The sequence below is a fragment of the Microtus oregoni genome, unplaced genomic scaffold (assembly GCF_018167655.1).
Source record: "Microtus oregoni isolate MIOR12 unplaced genomic scaffold, Mior012 000065F_ref0000479, whole genome shotgun sequence".
NCBI classification, from domain to species: domain Eukaryota; kingdom Metazoa; phylum Chordata; class Mammalia; order Rodentia; family Cricetidae; genus Microtus; species Microtus oregoni.
Window position 1 is genome coordinate 4155258 of NW_024543875.1, and position 23771 is coordinate 4179028.

The 23771-nt window shown below is 40.5% G+C and overlaps 1 protein-coding gene across 1 annotated transcript in view; it reads left to right on the forward strand.

Moving 5' to 3' along the window:
* Positions 1-23771, forward strand: part of Znf407 (zinc finger protein 407) — a 371415-nt gene that overhangs the window by 219054 nt on the left and 128590 nt on the right. Inside the window, exons 6-8 of the mRNA XM_041640811.1 lie at positions 984-1150; positions 4521-4604; positions 13210-13330. Of these exons, the coding sequence (XP_041496745.1) occupies positions 984-1150; positions 4521-4604; positions 13210-13330 (372 nt within the window). The remainder of the gene's footprint in view (positions 1-983; positions 1151-4520; positions 4605-13209; positions 13331-23771) is intronic.

Below are 23771 nucleotides of genomic sequence, written 5' to 3' on the forward strand. Positions count from 1 at the left end.
AAACATGTTCTCTTATTTGATTGTTCATTATCCTGAATTAATATGTTGAACACAATTGTTCTCAGTGATACTTAAGACTTAATTTCATCAGAAATAGGAAGTAAATTTTAGTGATGAATTCATAACTGCAAGTGGAACGGAGTAGAAGAGGTATGGGTTTGCTCATGGTTCTCCGTCTTTACCTCTTACTGGAAGATTTAAAACTGAAGGAGAAATTTGAAATATTTTCTTAAAGACATATTAGACTCTTGTTTTTCAGTTTGTTTTTGTACAGGAGAAAATTGTGTTTTTTCTTTCTCCGTCTCATTTTAGAACAATATGTAGTTGTAATGCTTAATTTTGTTTACCATCTAAGTTCTTCGCAGGCCTGACCTTGCTTCACTACTGAGATCAGAGGAGATAGAATGTGTTTGGGCTAGTGTGGCTGCAGACTTGTTTTTGTCAAAAAAACCTTTCTTATGTACCCGTGTCACCAACCCAGAGGGACTTTTCATTCAGTAGCCATTTTGGGGGGAGTGCGGTCTCCTTTCATCCCCAAGGAGCACGGTGATGCATGGCTCCAGGCTGCTCTCAGGAGTCGCTGCTGGAACCGCACAGCCGCCCTCCTGGCAGACAGCAGAGCTTGTCTGAGTGCTTGAGTATGGATAGCATTTCATTTAGCCTTTGCTCTGACAGCCCATGCCCTGGATAAGTGGTGTAGGCCTGTACAGGTGAAATCTATTCTCACTTTTGCCTCAGGGGTGACTGGACTGTAACAGAATTTTTCAAACCCGTTGGGCCCAACCGCAAAGCAGAGAATAAATGGCTGAAGTGCCAGGCCTCGACAGAAAAATCAATGCCTGGTTATACAGACATGACAGAGCCAGCCTGCATTCCCTTTGCAGAGGCTGTGCACCACACTTGAGGGTTACCACGTACAGTATCTGGACTCATCGATGTGAGTGTGCAGCTCAAATTTACGTTGTTTTCTCTCCTTCATGCAGGAAATTTACATGCCACTTATGTGATAGAAGTTTCACAGAGAAGTGGGCCTTGAACAACCACATGAAACTCCACACAGGAGAAAAGCCTTTTAAGTGCACCTGGCCCACATGTCACTACTCATTTCTCACGGCCTCCGCGATGAAAGACCACTACAGGACGCACACAGGTGTGCCACACCCCTTGTAAATCGGACTGGGCAGGGGAGGGCTACATGTGCATTGGCATTCTTGATAGCAGCCCGTGTTAAACGTGACTTCCTTGCAGAGGTCATGGTAATTGCATTTGAAATTAAGGTAGTGGTAATTGCATATGAAATGGTTTGCATTCTTCCCTCTGCAGTTGATCAGAGTGTCTTTAATGTAACAATTTAGTGTTAAGTTTTGTATGTGTGCATGTCTTCACGCAGTTCAGGTTTAGATCTGACAGCTCATTTCTGATGTTTGTGTTCAAAGTCAGTTTCTTAGCCGTGACCTTCATCACTGGCATATTATGTTTTTAAAGGAACTGGTCTTCTGTTTCACTGTAGATATAAGCTAAATCCCTAATGTTTAAACACACTGAATCTTAGTTTTATGTACCCTTCCCTAACTCTGGGCAGTGTAATGTCTCCTTCAAGAAAGAGTCATGCCACACCCTAGAGTTCTTGAAATGCAGAGGCTAATCAGAATGGAATTACTAGATGTCTTCAGAAAACTGTTTTTAGAAGCTCACGTTCACATAAAGTTTTCACGTTAATAACAACCACATGTAATGTAACTTAGCCATCTTGAGATTCAGTGGAGTATGGTCTGAGGTTACATATCCCATCATGCCCTATGGCCAGGTGCTTAGTTTGTGACAAACTTTTGATAGTCTTTGTACAGTGGGCCCAGTACTCATGGTGTCTCTTGTGTGAGTGCTCACCCCCATCACTATCGGACACCGTCAACTACTTAGTGGTTTTGTGGCCTGCTTTCTCTTTGCCCTACTCAGAATAGATTCCCTGTAGGAGAAGAAGAATAAATTTTAATCAGCATTCAGAAATGTTCTTCTGATTGTTGTGAATCCTGTATTATTGTTAGAAATTATAGGTTGAAAGTTCTCCTGAAGCAGTCTGTGGGAAGCCCAGGCCTCCTTAGCTTTCTTGACAAGGGTGTTGACGATTTAAGGTCTCCAGCCTGCCCTGAGAGATCACTTATATCGAACAGCAGATGAAAAGCCAGTGCAGATGTAATTTATCGTCGGCGTTTCCTTCTAAAGAATAATTGTGGAGACTTGGCTGGATCAATACTATGGATTTTTGTTGTTAGGTCTTGTAGTCTGCACCATAATGAGAGATAGGGGACAGTGGCTGTTTTCTATTAGAAAATAAAGGATTGCTTCCGTGGCTTTCTATGTTTGAATGCAAAATGGCACATTTGAAACTATTTCAGGTTGTTATTAAAAGAAGTCTTCCATTAAATCTCTGTTATCATTTAAATATGACATGTAAAGAGAACCCCTTCTTGGTTGGGTAAAATATCTCATTGAGAAATTCCTTAATTCTTTTCTCAAAAAAATACTCTTGGCCCACTGTTCATCAGTTACCCCCCCTCCACTTTCCCCCCTTAAAAAAAAAAACAAGTAAAAATTGAATTTGAAAACAAATCAAGCCACCAAGGTAAATATGACATACAACACACCTGAGACTACCACCTTAGATAAAATCCACACATGGAAAAAATCAAGGTCACTAATGTATCTAGAATGAAATCATCTGGAAAATGAATAATTTCACCTTTTCATGTGTGTATACCATAGATTAGGAAAGGGAGGAAACTTTATTATGTGCAGCATGAACACATGGAGAGAATGGTAAATTCTGTATTTTCTCCTGTGCTTATTAACACATTTATTTTGTAAAAGAGAAACAGGTCACAAAGGTGTCATAGATGGAAGAATGGTAGCATGCTTGTCTAGAATGGGGGATGCTCACTGCTCACGAGCCATTGCCCCTCCCCTTCATAGCATGCATGTGCACGTGTGCACACGGCAAACCACATTTCTCCACTGTAGTCCTCATGCCTCTGTGCATGTGTGAGAACAGCTGTTCTCGGCCCGCACACGCAGAACTGCCTGCAGAGCTGGGGAGAGCACATTGGAGAGAGTTGTTTTGCCACCACATTTAAAAAATACTAATATTTAGAAACAAATTGGTATTTTACTTTAAAAAGGGGCACTTCAGTGTTATTTAGTTGATAACACAGCAAGTTAAAAAGATTTATATTTTAAATTGATTAAATAATTAGATGAGTGATTATAATGGAACTTTATTCTTCACAGCCTATCCACTCTATCTTTTCTATTCTGGTTAAGGGCTTCTTCATGTTTTTCCTTTAAGTTAGGAAAACTAGAAACACTCTTAAGTGAAGGGTTACTCTTTTTATTGCTACAGCTATTTTCCTTTGTTTTGTTATTTTAACCTTAGAAATACAGTCACTGTTTGCAAATGGATTGCCAACTAAATTTTTTGTGAAACCCCAAATATGGAGTAAAGCAGGCCTATTATGGGAAACTTGTCACTTTAAAGTCTGAAAGACTAAAGTCAATAAAGATGGATACAAATGATTTACTTTATTCCTGGAAAAGTCTTTTATAATTTCATTAATTTCCCCAAAGTCTGCATTTGTATTGTTTTGCCTTCCTTGTGAGTCTTATGGGATGAATTGTCTAGCTAGCCAGCACTGGCTGGCCAAATTGCTACAGTAGAATGATATATAGTACTTATAGACTATAGGTCAAGAAAGCAGCATGTGTAAAATGCTCAGAAAATAGCCGTTTGCACAGTTAGCCAGCCCACATCTGCTAAATACGCCTTTGATTCCGCAGAAGTTTCCAGGCCAGAGCTATCACTGGAAGATGGGGGTAGGAATTGTTATAGGTGATTTTTACCAATCCTTGGACTTTTTTTTATGCCATAAAATTCAGGAAACACAAACAGCATTGAGTATCTCCTGGTAATGTGAGTTTGATTTCCTTTGAATCCCCAGTCTATTCAAAGAAACCATTTAATTCAAATTATTAAGTATAAGGTGATTAAAGAAGATCCTGATGGAATCAGGTAAAACCAATTCAGTATTCTTAGGTTATTAAAAAATTCAATATATTTTATCTAAACAGAGTTATATATACTGTATATTAACTATTCCAAGCAATCTTTACTCAGCTCAGAAAGGCCAGATGTATGGGAATTGTAAAAAAATCAGGATATGCATAAAAACTGTTGAAGTGCATAAAGCAGCCCCATCTGGAAGACATCTACCAGAAATGAAGTTGTACAAAGCCATTCCATTGATAATAAAGCTAATTTTTATGGGTCTGACAAGTATGTAATTATGTTCAGTGGTGCTTTTCAGATTTTATCACAGTCAATAAACCGCAGTGGTAATTTCATTCCCATTTGACATATTTACATGGAAACATTTGATTGGAGGAATTAGTAACCCTGAAAGCCTTGATAGATATGTTTTAATGATCTGTGACCTCCACAGTCCCTCATCTGTTTATTGTTGCAACAGGCGAGAAGTCGTTTCTCTGTGACCTCTGCGGCTTTGCCGGTGGGACCCGGCATGCCCTCACCAAACACCGCCGGCAGCACACAGGTCAGTACTGAGTCTGCTCCTGGCTTCTCTCTGTAGACACGAGGCAAGGTGTTAGATACCCAAGCACCATTAGCTCATGGCTTGCTTCCTCTTTATTCTAGGCTTTTGCAAATGAAAATTTCTATAGGCATCACATACAAACACAGGGTATGTAGAAGTTAGATTCTCTCTTGTTATCCTCTTAAAAGGATATACAAATGACTACCTGTATATTTATGGCTTCAGATATCCTCATGAGCTTTATCTTAAATGGGTAAAAACAACCAAGTTACCCAAGGCCAGATAATTGAGGCTATTTGATATCTGTCTGCAAAACTGTATCTTAGCCTTCTGCTTGTGTCCCAGAGAGCTCATGTCGGGCCCTCTCCTACTGCCCTGCCCATTGCCCACTTGCTCATTCCCTTCTGTCTGTCTGCCTGCCCCTGTATTTATCAGTCAGCCTGTAGGTCAGTGTGATGGGGACTTTGTGCTGTCGCGGTTATTCTCTCGGTTAAGACACAACAGGAGAGAGAAACGTGGACATGGAGGATAGCCTGGCCATGATACTCCTTCCCCATGATTCCGGAAGGGAAAGTGGTCTCACAGATAGTCATTCTGATAAGTCTAAATAATATGCATATAGGGCAGTACTGAGGACAGTTTTCCTTTGTAGTATCAGCAGAACCACATTTTTCTGCCACCAAGACTTTACTAATGAAGTTCATCTGGTAGCCAAGCTGTAACTGAATTTGATGTTTTCCCTGGTGGACCATGAGGACATTTGAGTTTGACAGTCCTGTGGTGGGAAAATCCTAGGCTCACCTCTTACTGAGGAGAGAGCCCTCTGAGGGTGTGGCCCCTGGATGAACTCCATCTGTGCTCCAGCAGATGGCCTCATGCTGTGCACACCTCAGCATCTCTAACTGGACTTAGGAGGTTATTTTAAAAAACAAAAGACATAAAGTTGGAGGAAGACATGTTGGGGTGCTGTGTTGGAATCAGGATGAAGCCAAGAGTATATATAACCCTACCTCTCATTATGTGAATGAAATTCTTGGGAACAAAGAAGAGAATTTAAGTACATTACTTATGACCATTTGGATTCTTGAAATGCCATGCTATACAGATACAGGCAGCTTCATTCCTCAATATAATATTTCCAGGATCAATGGAAATGAATCCTACTCTTTGCTCTTTGCTTTTAAATCTTGAGTTTATCAGGATGAAATTTCTATAAGGATAAAAGCCATTAAGATGAGGGTAAAATTTCGATTTTTAGCAGGTTGAAAACATGTCCATTCATTGTAAAATTCCTATGTAAGGATTCTCTGTAAGGTAGACTGTGTGGATGCCACCTGGTTTCATATGGCAAATGGAGAAAGAGTTGAATATTTGTGCAGAAACCATGCAGCTATAAGATTTTTTTGTTCATGTTTTCAGCTTATTGATAACTGAAAGTTTTGATTTACATGGCATTTTTGCCTTCCTGTTCCATCCTGTGTGGCTCCAGGGGAGACCAGGCCCCCTTGTGCCACCCCTCCAGTGGTAGTCTTCCCCTTTGCCCTCCAGTGGTAGTCTTCCCCTTTGCCCTGCAGTGGTAGTCTTCCCCTTTGCCCTGCAGTGGAGGCAGTAATGCTGCGATCACAGACGTCCAGGTGATGGATCGATCAGGAAGCCTGCATCGAGCTGGCACAACTTTATATTTTATGTCAGGTCCAGAGGCTCCTTATTACTTTGCTATTAACTTTATACCATATAGGACAATGTCTCAGAGACAGAGTTATCTGTCTTTCTGGCAGTTATCTGCCTCTGTGGCACAAATCAAACATGATTTTTTAATACCAAAGTCAGTTCTTAAAAGACTTGGCCCCCACAAACCGCTCAGTCCAACTCAGTCTAGGCACTTAGCTTTTATGTCGGACTTAAAATGTTTAAGCAACACACACTTTTTTCCCCAGGGCTAGACCTGATGGTACATTTGAAATCTGTATTTCTTTGATGTGCCTGTCTTTGACATGGTTTACCTTTTTACCACAGTGTCCAGGCAAATTACAAGCGGTTCAGAAAGGGATAGGTACCCAAAGTGTTCCACATGGCGTAAATAATTCCTGACTGAAATGCAGGCTGTCTAGGGAGCTGACACAAAACATCTTCCATTCCGAGATTTACTTTTTTCACCTGTCAGAGACCCTTGATTCAAGGGCACCAGCACCAATCCTCACGTGCAGTTGGAGAGACCCAGCCAGCTTAATAACCACCAGTCCACCCTAAGGAATGGAAGTGTGATTTCCAGTCTGACAGATGGCTGACACACAACAAGCTGTCCCGTTGTCCCTGTTCCTCCTTCGCTATCAGGAAAGCCTACGAGGCAAAGTGTTTCTTACTGGGTGTTTTGAGTGAGATCAGTGCTTGTAAAGGAAAACACTTATGAAATGAAACAGTAGCCCAGTAGGGAAAGTTGTGTTGCACAGGGGAAGACTGATGAGTACAGTTACAAGAGCAGCAGAATTTCTCCTTGTTCTGCCCCTTTAGTTTTCGGTTCTGTTGTATAGACTGGACTGTTGGTGCCTTTTGACTCCACCACCCAAGCTGGGACTTCAGTGTTGTCTGAGGTTTAGACTGGTGTGTGTCTTATGTCACGTTGACTTATTATACATTGAATTATATCATTAAATAATTACTATATGAACTCAGGTTACCATATTTGAATAAAGTATAGCTTATATAAGTTAGCATGTACCCTGTCATTATCAGATGTGTCTGGCCTGTCTCTTTTCCTTAGCATTTTTTTTTGATTTTTTTAAGATAGAGTTTCTCTGTGTAGCCCTGGATGTCCTGAAATTCACTCTGTAGGCCAGGCTGGCCTCAAACTTAGAGATCCGCTTGCCTCTGCTGTGATTAAAGGTGTGCACCACCAGCACCTGGCTTCTTCTTAGTATTTCTATGCATAATATTATTTGCATAAAGTTTATTGTATATATGCCTGTGAGCTTGTATATAATTCAAAACAACTTACTATTACCAAGTTTAATCTGTGTCGAGGCAAATATGAAATAGAGATCTCTAATTTACCAATAGAATGCTAGCTTAATGTAAACTCTAATTAAATTATTAGACTACAAAATTTTAAAGGCATTTTATAAATGTGTAGATTTTAACTTTTAAGTATCACCAGAAATTTCATGAAGGCGTAAATGAAAGAACCTACATTAATTAGATTTGTAAAGCTTATGTTGAACTTCCAAACCAAGAAAATTAACTTCAAATTCTTTAGATCTTTAATTTGTACACAAACCTAGTAGGGTCTGTGGTACCACCTTTTCCTCCTTCCATGTGCCTGCCATATAAATCATGGGTAATGTGACGATGTCTCCCAAGGCCACTGCAAAGGAGAAGAGATGTCTAAGTGAAAGCAGTCTACAAGTTCATAAGCTGCCTAGGTGAGGAAGAGCTGGCATACGGCTGTGAATATCCACAATGATCAAGTACAGCTTTTTCCATAATTTATGTTCATTATGTGGGTAGCAAAAGCTTTCTATGCCTCTGCCTTGGGTCCTGTTATTATTTGGCATATATGTGCACAAACAAGAAAATTGAGTCCATTCTGTATAGGATGCATGTCAGTTAAGTTTTAAACATGGCATCCTACTCAGGAGTCTCAGGAAGATGTACAAAGTCATCCCATTGGAAGACTAGAACCACTTATTTTTGTAATTAAGTGAGACCCAAATGAGTGAAGTGCCATGGACACCATCGGAAGGCCTATCATTGCTAAGACATAGGCTCTGCCTTGTTAAGCCCTGCAGATTCATTTGGTAAATCAGTAAAACTAACTCAGAATTCTTGTAAAAATGCAGAAGTCTGAACTAGTCAAACATGGTTGAGAAGGAACAGAGCTCCTAACCTCCCGTAGTCAGAGCTCTCAAGTAGATATATTTGTCAGTGGAACAAACTATACACCTATATCTGTGCTATCAGCTGATTGTTATCAGGAAATCAGGATAGTTTATACCATTCAGCATGTAATATTGGATTAATTGGTTATATTTAGTAAAATGAGCTTTAAGACATACTTCATACTATATACAAAATTAATTCAGAGTCACACAATCTAAATTGTATAGAAAGTCTACTGAGAAAATGAATTTGGATCATCAAAAATCATTTTATTATTGTGTAATAGCATGCTTTACAAAAGAACAAATCAATGAAAATTACAAATGATTCAGGTGACAATTTTATATTAAAAATCTCCCTGAGAAGGATAATGAACCACAGACCAAATGAAAACATAGTAAGATCACAAATGTCACAAAGGATTTCTAGCTAGAGCATAACAACTCTCAGAACACCACTGAGGAGACAGCCAACAAAAGTGACAGAGCCAGATGGGTTAGTAGATAATGCACCAGAGAGTATGAAGCACACGGGCAGCTGTAGATAACGCACCAGAGAGTGTGAAGCACACGGGCAGCTGTAGATGACGCACCAGAGAGTGTGAAGCACACGGGCAGCTGTAGATGACGCACCAGAGAGTGTGAAGCACACGGGCAGCTGTAGATGACGCACCAGAGAGTGTGAAGCACACGGGCAGCTGTAGATAATGCACCAGAGAGTATGAAGCACACGGGCAGCTGTAGATAACGCACCAGAGAGTTAGAAGCACACGGGCAGCTGTAGATGACGCACCAGAGAGTGTGAAGCACATGGGCAGCTGTAGATAACGCACCAGAGAGTGTGAAGCACACGGGCAGCTGTAGATAACGCACCAGAGAGTGTGAAGCACACGGGCAGCTGTACATAACTCACCAGAGAGTGTGAAGCACACGGGCAGCTGTACATAACTCACCAGAGAGTGTGAAGCACACGGGCAGCTGTACATAACTCACCAGAGAGTGTGAAGCACATGGGCAGCTGTAGATAACGCACCAGAGAGTGTGAAGCACATGGGAACTTGTCACTGTCTGTTGGAAAACAGGGCTAAAGCACTGATCACACTAGCTTATGGAAACTCTGGGATGCAGCTAAGAAAATGGGAAGTGGTAGGCGATTTCAGAAGAACGTTGGTATTCACCCCAGGATAAACACATTCGCCATACCACTTCTGGAAATTCACTCAGGACAATAGGAAAGATATGTCCATTTAGTGGCTTACCTGTGGTTGCTAGTTCATTCCAAATTCACTTGTTGTTATAGCAAAACAATACAAACCAAGGAGGCAGCTCAGATGTTCTTCAGGTACATCAGTCTTCTCAACCTTCCTAATGCTGCAGCCCTTATGTTGTGGTGATCCCAACCATAAAATTATTTAATTGCTACTTCATAACTGTAATTTTTCTACTGTTATGAATTGTAGCGTAAATGTTTGATATGCAGGATATCTGATATGCAACCCTCTATGGTTTGCAACCCACAGGTTGAGAACTACCAAGTTAGACATGCAAGCACACCATGATATATTCAATATATTCCCCAAGGGAAAAATAATTTATATTCTAGCAGTATAGCCCAATCAAAAAAATAAATAGCTGTATGTAGTAAAATATATGCCACACAAAATGGACTATAAGCTTTATGCTTTCTTTATATAAATTTCTAGAAGATATGATCACCATATAATAGGAGAAAACAGGTAAGGATTGGACTTCCAACTATGTATGACAGGCCAAGGAATCATTTAAGGATAAGTGATGTTCATTATCATGATTTTGGTGGTGATTTCATCAATAAAAGACAGAGTAGGTTTATGTACTATAACATTGAAATACTGTTTGTTACCTAGACAGAGATATCAAATTAGATAATCAGCATGTGTTTGTTGCTTTTTTTTTTCCTTTTCATGTAAATTGCACATTGGCTCTGATGTTCAATCAAAAGTGCTGTTTTTAGTGTACAAATTCAGTTCTGAAAAATAAGCATAGTATTTACCTTTATGTTTATGTATCATTATGTATCTATTTCCAGAAGCAGCATATTCGTCAATTATATTTGAACAGATAGAATTACTTTCTAATATGCATACAATATGAATATCGTATATCATTCCTTGCATTAAATAAAGACCTGCCCTGTGATGAGCATAAGTTATTGTTATGAGTGACTTTGTGTGTCCGTGTGTCTGTGTTTGTATGTGTTATGTCAGTCATTGAAATCCTGTTACCTACGATGACTTTAGTTGTTTGACCAAAGGTTTAGAGATGGAGATCAGAGAATAACTTTAGGCCTTGGGTGACAGTTTCACTAGGATGTTAAAGATGGGATTTATCTTAAAGAGAAATTTCTCTTATACATTGTTTTATTCTCCTTTGTAGATGTTCTTTGATTTTTTTTTTTAAACCGGGATAAGTCAAACATGGTGATTTCTAAATAAGATCTACAGCATAGTAGCTGTCCGTCCTCCTCCAGTGTGTAAGCCACTGCTATGCTGCTGTGGTCCCTGGGCCGGGCTGCGGCTCCTGTGTCCGCTGTGGCCACTCTGCTCTGGGTCCTTATTCCCTGTTGCTCTGCTGCCGTGGCCCTCACAACCGTCCTGTACTTTGGCAGTGTTATCTGTCCTCTTGGTCTTTCTCAAGTGGCCTGGCAGCAAGTGAGATGGGGCAAAACCAGGATCTCAGTCCATCAGCCTTCACCTAGCCACGCCTCTCTGCTTCAAGAGAGATAACTCCTGCCCAGCAGGATGTGTGGGTATAAGTTAAAATCTGTACAGCAGTGTGTGAGGCCATGTGAGAAGACTGAGATACTGGAGAACAGGTATCTTTACTAATGACTGCATTGATGAAGGCAATTCGGGGCAAACATACTTTAATAAGTGTCTTCAGTACTTTAACAATATTTTAAATTATTATTGAAAGGAGGGCTAAGTATGGCTTAGTACCCCAAGATCAAGTTCTCATCACAAAGGAGATGTATTTGCCCCAAAGGTACAGGGGTAAGCAACAAAGACAGGAGGCAGAGGAAACAGGGAAAGGGGGCAGGAGTGTTGTCCTGGAGGTTAGAGGACTGCCTCTGGATAGAGAGGAGACAGACATGGTCTGTAGGAAGATGGCAGTTTATAAAGGTACAGGGGGAAACTCAGTGTTAGGATGGGGTGATTAATTTTAATTGGTCATGTTAATTAGGTGAGTCAAAGGGGATATTTGATTTCTGGATTTCAATACTTGGGTATTTGGACCTTGGTGGTCGGCTTCAGGAGGAGAGATTAGCCAAATAAGGGAATGGACCTTGGGGACTAGCTTTAGGAATGTGCTCTAATGGTTTCTAGCAAGGCAGAGGGAAAGGGGGGAAGAAGGTCAAGGACCTTCAGAGCCTTCCAGTTATTATTCGGACTGATGGTTCAGCACAGAGAGTTATCCCTTGATCCCTACGTTGTGCTGTGGACAAGCAGTTACACATGAACACATATTCCTAAACACACATATAAAGGAAGGAACTTTGTTTCCGTCTTAAATAGATGAGTGCACGGAGAGTATTGTCATGAAAAGTAGAAAATCAGACGTACCAAGTGGACATGTTGAAAGATACATAGCATTAGTGTGTTGTAGATATAAAACTGTGCGGGGAAGAGTCTGCTGCGAACATTCTGTGTGAGGAAAACAGCATGAGCTGCTCCTTCCTTCATCCCTGACAGGAGAAATGTAATATAAGCCACACATTGTCTAACTGCCACAAAATAGGGAAAATGATTTTTACAATTATTAGCATACCCAGCAATATCAAGATATCATTTTTAAATCAAGTTATGATCATGGCACTATTAGTATTTTTCTCTCTGTACTGAGATTTTGATGTTTGGCATTTTATGCTTCTAGCACATTTCAATTCAAAGAACAAAGTTGCATCCAAAGTATATAATCTATAGTTTTGATGAAAGTTGTACTTAAAAAACTAGGTTCACATTTCTAAGCTATTCCAATCATGCTAAAACATTTTTCAATGGCTGGGTTGTATTAAGTTTCAAATTGAATTTATGTCAATTGAAATTAATTAGCCTTGGGTCAGTTGTTCAGCAGCAAGTGTAGCAAGTGAAATGGGAAACTGAGTGAGTGTGGAAGAGCAGGTAGAGGGGGCACCCGTCATCCCGGGCCAGCCCAAGGCTCCGCTTTTGTCCATCCTGGCTCTATCTTTACAGGGTTTATTCACACATTTTAGCATGGGATTAACATTGCATTGTTTGTTTGTTTGTTTTGTTGAGGCTTCAAACCTTTTATCCCATAATTATAATTCTTCTTACTTCTAACACTAATTAGAGTAATGACCTCATTTCATTTTTCTTCATAAATATTGCTAGGAATTTATTATTTTCCATCTTAAATTCAACTGTATGATTGGCCATGTTTTAGCCTCACTGAGATTTTTGCAATGACTAACGTAGCATGGTTTATAGAATTATTCCAGAGTCCTGGACTATACTTAGAACCTAGAGTCCTGTTTGTACACTGTGCTGTATACTTTCCTAATGGCCAATTGTATGTCAGTAATGTCCTTTAGCTTTCACAGACCCTGAATTCCTGTACTCCATTGAATATTATCTGTAGTATTTTATAGATAGAAACTTTTTGTATGTTAATACTAAGCTTGGTCTCTTCATGACCAATTATAATTCATGTATATGCATTTCTTGTTACAGGAGAAAAGCCTTTCAAATGTGACGAATGTAACTTTGCCTCTACAACCCAATCACACTTGACTCGTCATAAGCGTGTACACACTGGAGAGAAGCCCTACAGGTGCCCGTGGTGTGACTACAGGTAATGAGGTCAGAGGTGTCGCCATGTCAGCTGGGGCCTGGCAGAACTCAGTCCTGATCTGCTTTAGTGGACTTGTTAGGCAAGGTCTGTAATTCCTGATCTCAGTGAAGTTTTCAAAAACAGACATTTTTCAAAACAGTCTTAGCTTCCTTGTAGGTGAGAAGGCGGGGATGGGTTTCCTTAGTGAGCCCAGTTTCTTCCAGTGGAGCGCCTCCTTCACTAGCCTCCAGACTCTCCTTACAGTGAGTGGGCCAGCTACACTGATGCCTGATAGCACAGCTCTTATCTACATGGGGAGTTACGTGTCGTGTGTCATGTATAGACTTCTGTTTTTGTGCTCTTAGTGCTTAGGATTTTGCAATCCTTTCTTTGCCCGTGTTTTGGGTGTTTATTTCATTGCTTGCATTAGGGTGTGTCACCAGCAATTCACTGTTCCCCACGCTGTATGGTAAGACCTTGACTTTGAGCAAAAGCTTTGTGTGGCAGTGGCGATGATGTTAGAATTGCTGTCTGCCTTTTACAGTGTCACTCCACCACTAGCGATGGAGTCTTCAGAAACAGTTCTAACACTGACTGCGGACCCGGACCCAGTCCCTAATCTCAGCTGTGCAGGAAGAGGTGTTTCAGTGTCGGTTTACATGGTGTATATTCCAAGAAGAGGTGGCAGTTGCTTTTTGGTGCAGTCCACTCCCTGGGGTCTGTCAGCTGAGAGATAGGTGCTAGCAAGGTGCATGGAGAGAGAGGCACGGTGACAGTGGAATGGGAAATGGAGCTTGTTGAGCCAGGTCAAGCTGCCAAGAACAGGAACATGAGCTTGACCTCTTCTGCTGTCTGTGATAGTAGACTGTAGGCATCTGAGTGGTACCAGTGTTAGTAAGGAGGTCTGTGATGTGATGGACTGTAGGCATCTGAGTTAACAGTGTTAGTGAGGAGGTCTGTGATGTGATGGACTGTAGGCATCTGAGTGGTACCAGTGTTAGTGGGGAATCTGTGATGTGATGGACTGTAGGCATCTGAGTGGTACCAGTGTTAGTGGGGGTTCTGTGATGTGATGGACTGTAGGCATCTGAGTGGTACCAGTGTTAGTGGGGGAATCTGTGATGTGATGGACTGTAGGCATCTGAGTGATACCAGTGTTAGTGGGGGTTCTGTGATAGTAGACTGTAGGCATCTGAGTGGTACCAGTGTTAGTGGGCGAATCTGTGATGTGATGCACTGTAGGCATCTGAGTGGTACCAGTGTTAGTGGGCGAATCTGTGATGTGATGAACTGTAGGCATCTGAGTGGTACCAGTGTTAGTGGGAGGTCTGTGATGTGATGAACTGTAGGCATCTGAGTGGTACCAACGTTAGTGAGGAGGTCTGTGATGTGATGGACTGTAGGCATCTGAGTGGTACCAGCGTTGGTGGGGAATCTGTGATGTGATGGACTGTAGGCATCTGAGTGGTACCAGTGTTAGTGGGGAATCTGTGATGTGATGGACTGTAGGCATCTGAGTGGTACCAGTGTTAGTGGGGAATCTGTGATGTGATGGACTGTAGGCATCTGAGTGGTACCAGTGTTAGTGAGGGTTCTGTGATAGTAGACTGTAGGCATCTGAGTGGTACCAGTGTTAGTGGGAGGTCTGTGATGTGATGAACTGTAGGCATCTGAGTGGTACCAGCGTTAGTGAGGAGGTCTGTGATGTGATGGACTGTAGGCATCTGAGTGGTACCAGTGTTAGTGGGGGAATCTGTGATGTGATGGACTGTAGGCATCTGAGTGATACCAGTGTTAGTGGGGGTTCTGTGATAGTAGACTGTAGGCATCTGAGTGGTACCAGTGTTAGTGGGAGGTCTGTGATGTGATGAACTGTAGGCATCTGAGTGGTACCAGCGTTAGTGAGGAGGTCTGTGATGTGATGGACTGTAGGCATCTGAGTGGTACCAGCGTTGGTGGGGAATCTGTGATGTGTTGGACTGTAGGCATCTGAGTGGTACCAGTGTTAGTGAGGGTTCTGTGATGTGATGGATTGTAGGCATCTGAGTGGTACCAGCGTTAGTGAGGAGGTCTGTGATGTGATGGACTGTAGGCATCTGAGTGGTACCAGCGTTGGTGGGGAATCTGTGATGTGATGGACTGTAGGCATCTGAGTGGTACCAGTGTTAGTGGGGGTTCTGTGATGTGATGGACTGTAGGCATCTGAGTGGTACCAGCATTAGTGAGGAGGTCTGTGATGTGATGGACTGTAGGCATCTGAGTGGTACCAGCGTTGGTGGGGAATCTGTGATGTGATGGACTGTAGGCATCTGAGTGGTACCAGTGTTAGTGGAGGAATCTGTGATGTGATGGACTGTAGGCATCTGAGTGGTACCAGTGTTAGTGGGGGTTCTGTGATGTGATGAACTGTAGGCATCTGAGTGGTACCAGTGTTAGTGGGGAATCTGTGATGTGATGAACTGTAGGCATCTGAGTGGTACCAGTGTTAGTGGGGGTTCTGTGATGTGATGGACTGTAGGCATCTGAGTGGTACCAGTGTTAGTGGGGAATCTGTGATGTGATGGACTGTAGGCATCTGAGTGGTACCAGCGTTGGTGGGGAATCTGTGATGTGATGGACTGTAGGCATCTGAGTGGTACCAGTGTTAGTGGGGGTTCTGTGATGTGATGGACTGTAGGCATCTGAGTGGTACCAGTGTTAGTGAGGGTTCTGTGATAGTAGACTGTAGGCATCTGAGTGGTACCAGTGTTAGTGGGCGAATCTGTGATGTGATGCACTGTAGGCATCTGAGTGGTACCAGTGTTAGTGGGGGTTCTGTGATGTGATGGACTGTAGGCATCTGAGTGGTACCAGTGTTAGTGGGGAATCTGTGATGTGATGGACTGTAGGCATCTGAGTGGTACCAGTGTTAGTGAGGAGGTCTGTGATGTGATGGACTGTAGGCATCTGAGTGGTACCAGTGTTAGTGGGGGAATCTGTGATGTGATGGACTGTAGGCATCTGAGTGGTACCAGTGTTAGTGGGGAATCTGTGATGTGATGGACTGTAGGCATCTGAGTGGTACCAGTGTTAGTGAGGAGGTCTGTGATGTGATGGACTGTAGGCATCTGAGTGGTACCAATGTTAGTGAGGAGGTCTGTGATGTGATGGACTGTAGGCATCTGAGTGGTACCAGTGTTAGTGAGGGTTCTGTGATGTGATGGACTGTAGGCATCTGAGTGGTACCAGTGTTAGTGGGGGAATCTGGGATGTGATGGACTGTAGGCATCTGAGTGGTACCAGTGTTAGCGGGTGGGTCTGGGATGTGATGGACTGTAGGTATCTGAGTGGTACCAGTGTTAGCCAAGGGATTCACCCTTCAGCTGAAACTTTCTACTCTGATTGCCACACCCCACCTACACCATGACATAGAAAATCAAGTCTCCTTCTGTTGAGTATTTGAGTATGTGTATTGAACATGTAGATTTCTTCAAAAAGCAGATTTGTATGACTGTGGAGGTAACCTGTGCATTTGGCTAATATATTGCTACAATCTCTATTATCATCCACACTATTGCATTAATTTTTATGTGAAAGGTCATTGAATAGAACAGAGATATTACAGATATATTTCATTCATTAATTATTTATTCATTCAACATTTTATTGGCTCTATCTACACATAACACCAGTGTGGTGTTTCTGGGAAGTTCGGGGAAATGGTGATCATATTAGAGATATCCCTAGAAATTCCTGTCTCCTGATGCATGTGGGATCTGGTAAGAACATTTTTAAGCCTTTTTACCTTACCTGTAAAGGAAAAACACAGAAAATGATAAAATCTTCCTATTATACCTTTCTTTTGAACTAAAAGCCTAGTTTATACCCTCTATATAAGGCTTTTGTTCTTACTTTTGAGGAAGAATTTGTTTCTTTTGGTATAAATTTTCATTCTCACTTTCACATGCTTTGTAGCTCCTTTCTGTGTGGCCGTCCTTCCCTGGAGCTATGGTTTCACATTATTTCTGTGTGGCCATCCTTCCCTGGAGCTATGGTTTCACATTATTTTAAGTGGTAGAGGTGTTTCAAATAAGACAATGTACAAACCTCCATTTAAATTCATAGAAGTGGTACTTTTCCTAGCAAACAGGTTCAGGTCTGTAATGTTTATTCACTATAGCTTAATAGAAAGCGTGGCTCGACAAAGGCTCCATGTGGGGAGCTGATACGGCCATTGCTTGCTCACTACCAGCACGTAGGTTGAGTCTGCTGTGGCCTCCTCACAGCAGAGGGCTCAGCACACACTTTGTGCTGCAGTCAGAACTCCTCAGCTCTTAGGGCAGCTGCGACTTCATTCATGGGATACTAATTACTAATGAACTGTCCATAGGGTCCTTGTGGGCAGAAGTGTCCATAGGGTCCTTGTGGACAGTAGTTACACACAGTGAGGTTGTCCATAGGGTCCTTGTGAACAGCAGTTACACACACCATGTAACCTCTGGTTGTGCCTGGAACTACTCAGTGTATGTTCCTTGAAAGGCTTGAAGTTGAACATCGGAGAAATACAAATAAAAGGTATTTCAAGCTGCTATGTGGACAAGATTTGGGAAGAAGAAACTGAAATACAGTGGAGCAAATGGAAGGTATGCTATGGGGTGGAGGGGCTGTCTAGAGGGCACAGATGTCCTAGCTCCCCTGGCTGGCACTTGTTCTCACGCTCAAGCCCTGTGCATACATATGCTCAGACATACACATACACACATGTACACACATAGACTCAGATGCACATATGTACACACTTATGTATTCAGACACATGCACACTATATATTCAGACACACATATGCTAGTAAATAAATACATCTTTTTTGAAAAGATTATACTATTTACAATAAAACCCAGGGTCCCAAATATCTAGACCTTGCTTTAAAAGACAATCTAAAACAAATGCTATAAGTGACATAAAACATTGTTCTTACATTATTTAACATCAAGCCAAGGGCTTTGGGCATGTTAGGTAAACTTTCCATCACACAATTTTATTCTCAGCTATAAAACATTTTTTTTAAAAAATAATGTACAAATAAGTCATGATACATAATGCCATTTTCATGAATGGGAAGCCAGTTTATTAATAATCTTCAGAATAAATTATATATTAAATGTTTTTAATTGTTTTCGACTATTGAATTTGGTAGGGTGACCATAAAATTTTCATATGAAATTTATTTTACCTTTATTATAAAAAATTGCAAGTAAAAAACAATCATATACTAAAATTTACCAGACCCTAAGATACCACTCACTCATTGAACTTCTATACAGTTAGAGTGGCCCTAACTGGAGTGGTGTAGCCCCAAACTGGATTTTATTCTTTTACTACCAAATATATTTTTATACACCACACACACACACACCACAACAGAGTTAAAACTAGAAAAATACGAATTATTTTTTTTTTCTTAAGTATATATGAAGGGGGCCCAGAAGGACCAATACAATCAAGACTAAGGCTTCTTAAGCTTTTTCCACACGTAACCACCTTTGCCCAAGGAAATAGTACTGAGTTCGGAACGTATGTGTATATAAAATTGGTATACAGATCAGTTTTTACTGGTAATAAATATTAAAACACATTTTAAATAAATTTTTATTCTACTCATATTTCTATATTAATATCAACCGAAAGATGTGCCTTTTTATTTTTACATATGTAAACATGTTGCTTGGATGGTATTACTGCATGGGGAGTCCCCAGTGTTTTTCAGAATTGGTCATACTCTGATTTTAGAAACTTCAACACTCATAGCGCCACTTCGCACAAATACATAGTGCAGAGTGGAAAACAGTCTTCAGGCCCATGTTAGAAAGTATTGGCTTTGGGGGAGCCTAGGCAGTGTGGATGCTCACCTTACTAGACCTGGATGGAGGTGGTGGTCCTTGGACTTCCCACACCTCAGGGAACCCTGATTGCTCTTCCAGCTGATGAGGGATGGGGACTTGATCGGGGGAGGAGGAGGGAAATGGGAGACAGTTGCGGGGAGGAGGCAGAAATCTTTAATAAATAAATTTTAAAAAAATAAAAAAAAGAAAGTATTGGAAATTTTGCCAACCCAAGATTCATTTAACATTTTAATTACATTTTAATCGGTAATTCTAACAGCTGTTTCAAAAAAATCAAACTTTCTAACACTATGTAAGGCAAAGATACACTAAATTTAATATTTTCATATCTAGGACTAATAATAGGAAAATACTAAGTTTTTTATAATTAGACCATTGTGTTTAAATGATAGTTAAAAAATTGTATGGACAGTAAAATACTCTGTATAAACATACAACAGTCTTGAATTCAGCATGAGGCATTTGAAATATTTTGTTGCCTGGAGCAAAAAAGACAAGTGGAGTACTAAGCATGCCTTTTCTGTGCTCAGCAACATGGTCACAATGATGTCATGAGATGTCACTTGACCAAGTATTGCCAGAAATGCCTGTGCTCCACTGTGAGTTACCAGGTGTTCAGAAGCCTTTTACCATTACCAAACTTACGACCCCTCCCCCCCACACCTAGATTCACTAATTCCACAGTGTAAGAAGCCTGGCATGTGTTGTTCCATAGGAGACCCCAGTGCTTGTTTTCCCATTCATTTCTGCATTTGAACAAGACCTCAGAGACTGATGTTCCGAGTGTTAACTACAGCTTCCATGTCCTACATATTTACAGTGTGTTGAAATCTTTTGATAATCCATGTCAAGATTGAATCTTAAGAACTTCTTTAGTACTTAATTTCTAATTCCAAAATCAATTGTCTTATAATTGCTGAGACACTTTGCAGTTTCAGAATGCCTCCTTGAAGACTACTCCCCTTAACACAGCTGTAGTGCCTGTATTATCCCAGGACACACTGGCTTATAATGATCAGTATGTATAGTCTTTTGTACTTGCGTATTATTTTATATTTTCTATCATATATGTCATTTTATTTCACACCTACGCTACTTTCAGAGTCTGTGCTAAATATTCTTACTTCAAAATCTTCTCATATGCTCCTGACTTTTTAGAATAATGTTTTAGATTTTAGGATGAGGGCTTTTGACAATACTAGTGCAAAGTCTATCATTTGAATCTTATATATTATCATCATCACACTTTTGTAGACTCATGATATTGTATTCAAAGACATATTTCCCTTATACTTCTGATCTTTGGTTTGAAGGAATGTTAGACCTGTTGCTAAGGTTTAGGTCATAGATGTGTCCCTGTGCCGTCTCCTACAAGAGTACCCCTGATTCACAGCAGCTTGTGTGCCTGCTGGCACTGTCCTATTGGCCTTGTGAGGCTCTGTGTTCAAGAGCAGACAGCATTCTCAGCAATGCCACACTGCCTGTACATTAACACCCAGGGCACTTCTGTCCACCGAGTCTCTTAGTCAAGTATTTCCTGTCCTTGGTAAAGGTTGGTTTTTTTCTTTTATGTAAAACCTTTGTATGATTTTATTTTCTGAAAGTAAATGGTTTGAAGCTTTTTATTCATGCAAAAGCTTTAGCTTTTTGTGCTGTGGTTAGCTTTTACTAGTGAACTGTTTTATAAATATTGGAAGAGTTAGCAGATATATTAAGCCACGAATGAACTGTAGAAATTTGAACAGATTTTTTTATTTTCTTAATGAGAAAAAAAACAGAACATGATAGCTTTGCTATCCACAGACCTTCTCATGGTACATTTCTCTGTGTGATGGACATAATGATTACAGCGGGATGCTGACGTAGTCCCTAAAAAGATGCATATGTTTATCTTTTCCTTTACAATATCTTATTGCTAAGCTATTTAAATACTTTTCATTTATACATTCTATATGCAAAACTGTCCCTGTCCTCTGTTCTTCTTTGCCAGTATTAGCTATTATTTTCAAGGAAGTTAACCATCATTAGAAATTGAAATATTATTTAAATTGTATTTGAAAATATATTTCTCATTTTATAAATTGAACATTAGCACACCGATAGTACTAGTAAAATTATTCATGAAAAATATCAGTGCAGATTTGTTTACAAAAGAATTTTATAATTGGTGTTTTGAACCTGGGGCTATTTTTCAAGTTTGCATTATTAATTTAGGCAATGACATCTCATTCTATTTAGATGTAAACATGGACCCCTTTCAGTTGCTTTTCCTGTCTAAAATATCCAGAAGTCTAATCCATTACACATCAGTGTATTCCATCATAACTTCATAACTTTTCAGCATTAATTACCACACATTATAATTTCAAAGCCTAAATTTAGACACATAGCACACAGTCCTACTGTATTATTTATGTAGCAAGTTCTTAGATTTGTTTTTACACAAAAATGGAACAGTCTTAGAATTTTTCTTTCTTTTCTTTCCTTCTGTTATGTATTGTCTTCAATACAGACAACCCAACCTATCCTGTGGCATAGTATAGCTTTGGATAATATAAAATCTAGACTTTGCCTGTCAGATTTGTGACTCTCCGAGCAGTCTGTATTCCACTTATTATATATACATACATACATACTGAAGTGGCTACCACTGAGTTTTTTTCCTTGTTTGTTTGGTTGGTTGTTTTGCTGAAGCTTACCTTCCTGTTTGATTCTATTTTGTTTCTCTAAGATTTGTGTAGGAGATATGAACAGATAGTAATCTAAATACTACAAGTAGCAAGAGGAAGCCTAAGGACTTTAAGTCTCATTTATTAAATTGCAGAAAATAAATTCAAAGCTATTTTATTATGTATCTGTTATTGAACTTGAAATATCCTCATTGTTTCACTTTTCCTCAAAATTTACCTGTCTTAGCTCCACTAAACTTATCTGTGCCTTCTTCTCTGAAATAGTTCTAAGCGTTTTACTTTATGCAGAGTTTTTTTTAATTCACAACATGAACGTATTCCCCAATAGAATAATTGTATCTCAAGAAGCTAGGCAATGAATTTTACAATATCCACCTCACATCAAGGACTCACCAGTTTTTGTTAAACTCCAGGAGTTATGTTCCACGTTTTTTCTTCTTGTCTGATGGCTGATTTAGCACCTTGGCCAGTATTCTGGAGATGTGGTTAGCACATTAGTTTCTTGTCTCAAGAGCGTCTTTCTTTCCTGTGTGAGGAAGATGTGAAGGACAGTTCATGGACCATCCTCACTAAAGGCTGCATCTCCAGTAGCAGCTCTCTCTACAGCACTCTGGGTCCTTTGTCCTTGCTTGTCAGGCTCTGCTCAGCTTTCCCAGCAGGCGTTGGGCCCAGTGCAAGGGCTTGGCTGCTGTTGAGCATGTTTCAGATCTGTGTCCACACTACAGACTTTTGGGGATGAATATTTTTAACGTAGTAGAATTTTGTCTTACCTTTAATTGTAATTTGATGTGTATGGGAAGTTTTAAGATACTTCACCAAATTCTTGGAGTTGTGATCCTTCTATTTGAAATTTTATTCTAGTTTCTGAAATATACAATTCTGTGTCAATTACAAAAAAAATGTTTTTAGGTCATAGATGATGATATTTAGGGGCAGGGTCACACATAATTAAACATAAGACAAACGTTCATTGGCACTGTGTCGTTGCAAGTCCAGCTTACAGCAGGATTCATTGTTCTTGTCTGGGATTTGTTTCTGCAACACCTGAGTTAGGAGACAACGTCCACAGGGGGTAATTTTCTCCTTTTGGATTGTCTCTTGGGAGAGTTCCTATTTTCCTTCCGTGGCTTCCTGTGCTTCTCGGATTTGCCCTGAATAGTAAGAGAGGGAAAAAATGGTTGTAGAGAAGAGAAAGATGAAATGAGATGTGTGGAATGAATCGAGCAATTGCTTTTTGAATAACTCTGAGCAGCATTAAATATTTTTGTATAATTTTATCAAATTACAAAAGCCATAAAAATTATAAAATGAAAGTAATCTGGCATTAATATTAGACACTGTTTATATTTAAAGCTACTTATTTAGTTCCACTAATTAAAAATAGTGTCTCCTATTGAGATCACAAGAAACTTAGAGTCAGAGTTTTTGGTCGTGAGTGATCCTCTGTGCTGCCCTGCTGCGCTGCTTTCCTGCTGGGTGGCTCAGACTCTGATGACAGAGCCGTACACGCGATTGGGAAAGCCTGGAAACCTGGTTGGCATCCTAGTTGTGGGTAGTATAGATAATGATGAGTGCAAGGCTCCCTTCAGTCTCTGGATCTCTTCTAGAAAACATGCATCCGTTAGACCTGTGTGTGGTTCTCCCTGCAGGCAGATTGCCCTTGCCTGCTTGCCTCCTGCACACAGGTCAGCCTGTGTGCTGAGTAGATACAGTTAAGTGTTCCAGCAGTTGTCTGAGTGGGGTACAAGTTTCTGGTAAGTGTCAGTAGAATTTTCTAAGGTGTTCCTCCACAGAAAATGTCTGCATGATTTTCTGCACCCAGGAATGGTCGTGAAGGTTGTTAAGTGTTCTCTCAAATGTGTCTCTCGTTTATGGAAAGTGAGCTCATCC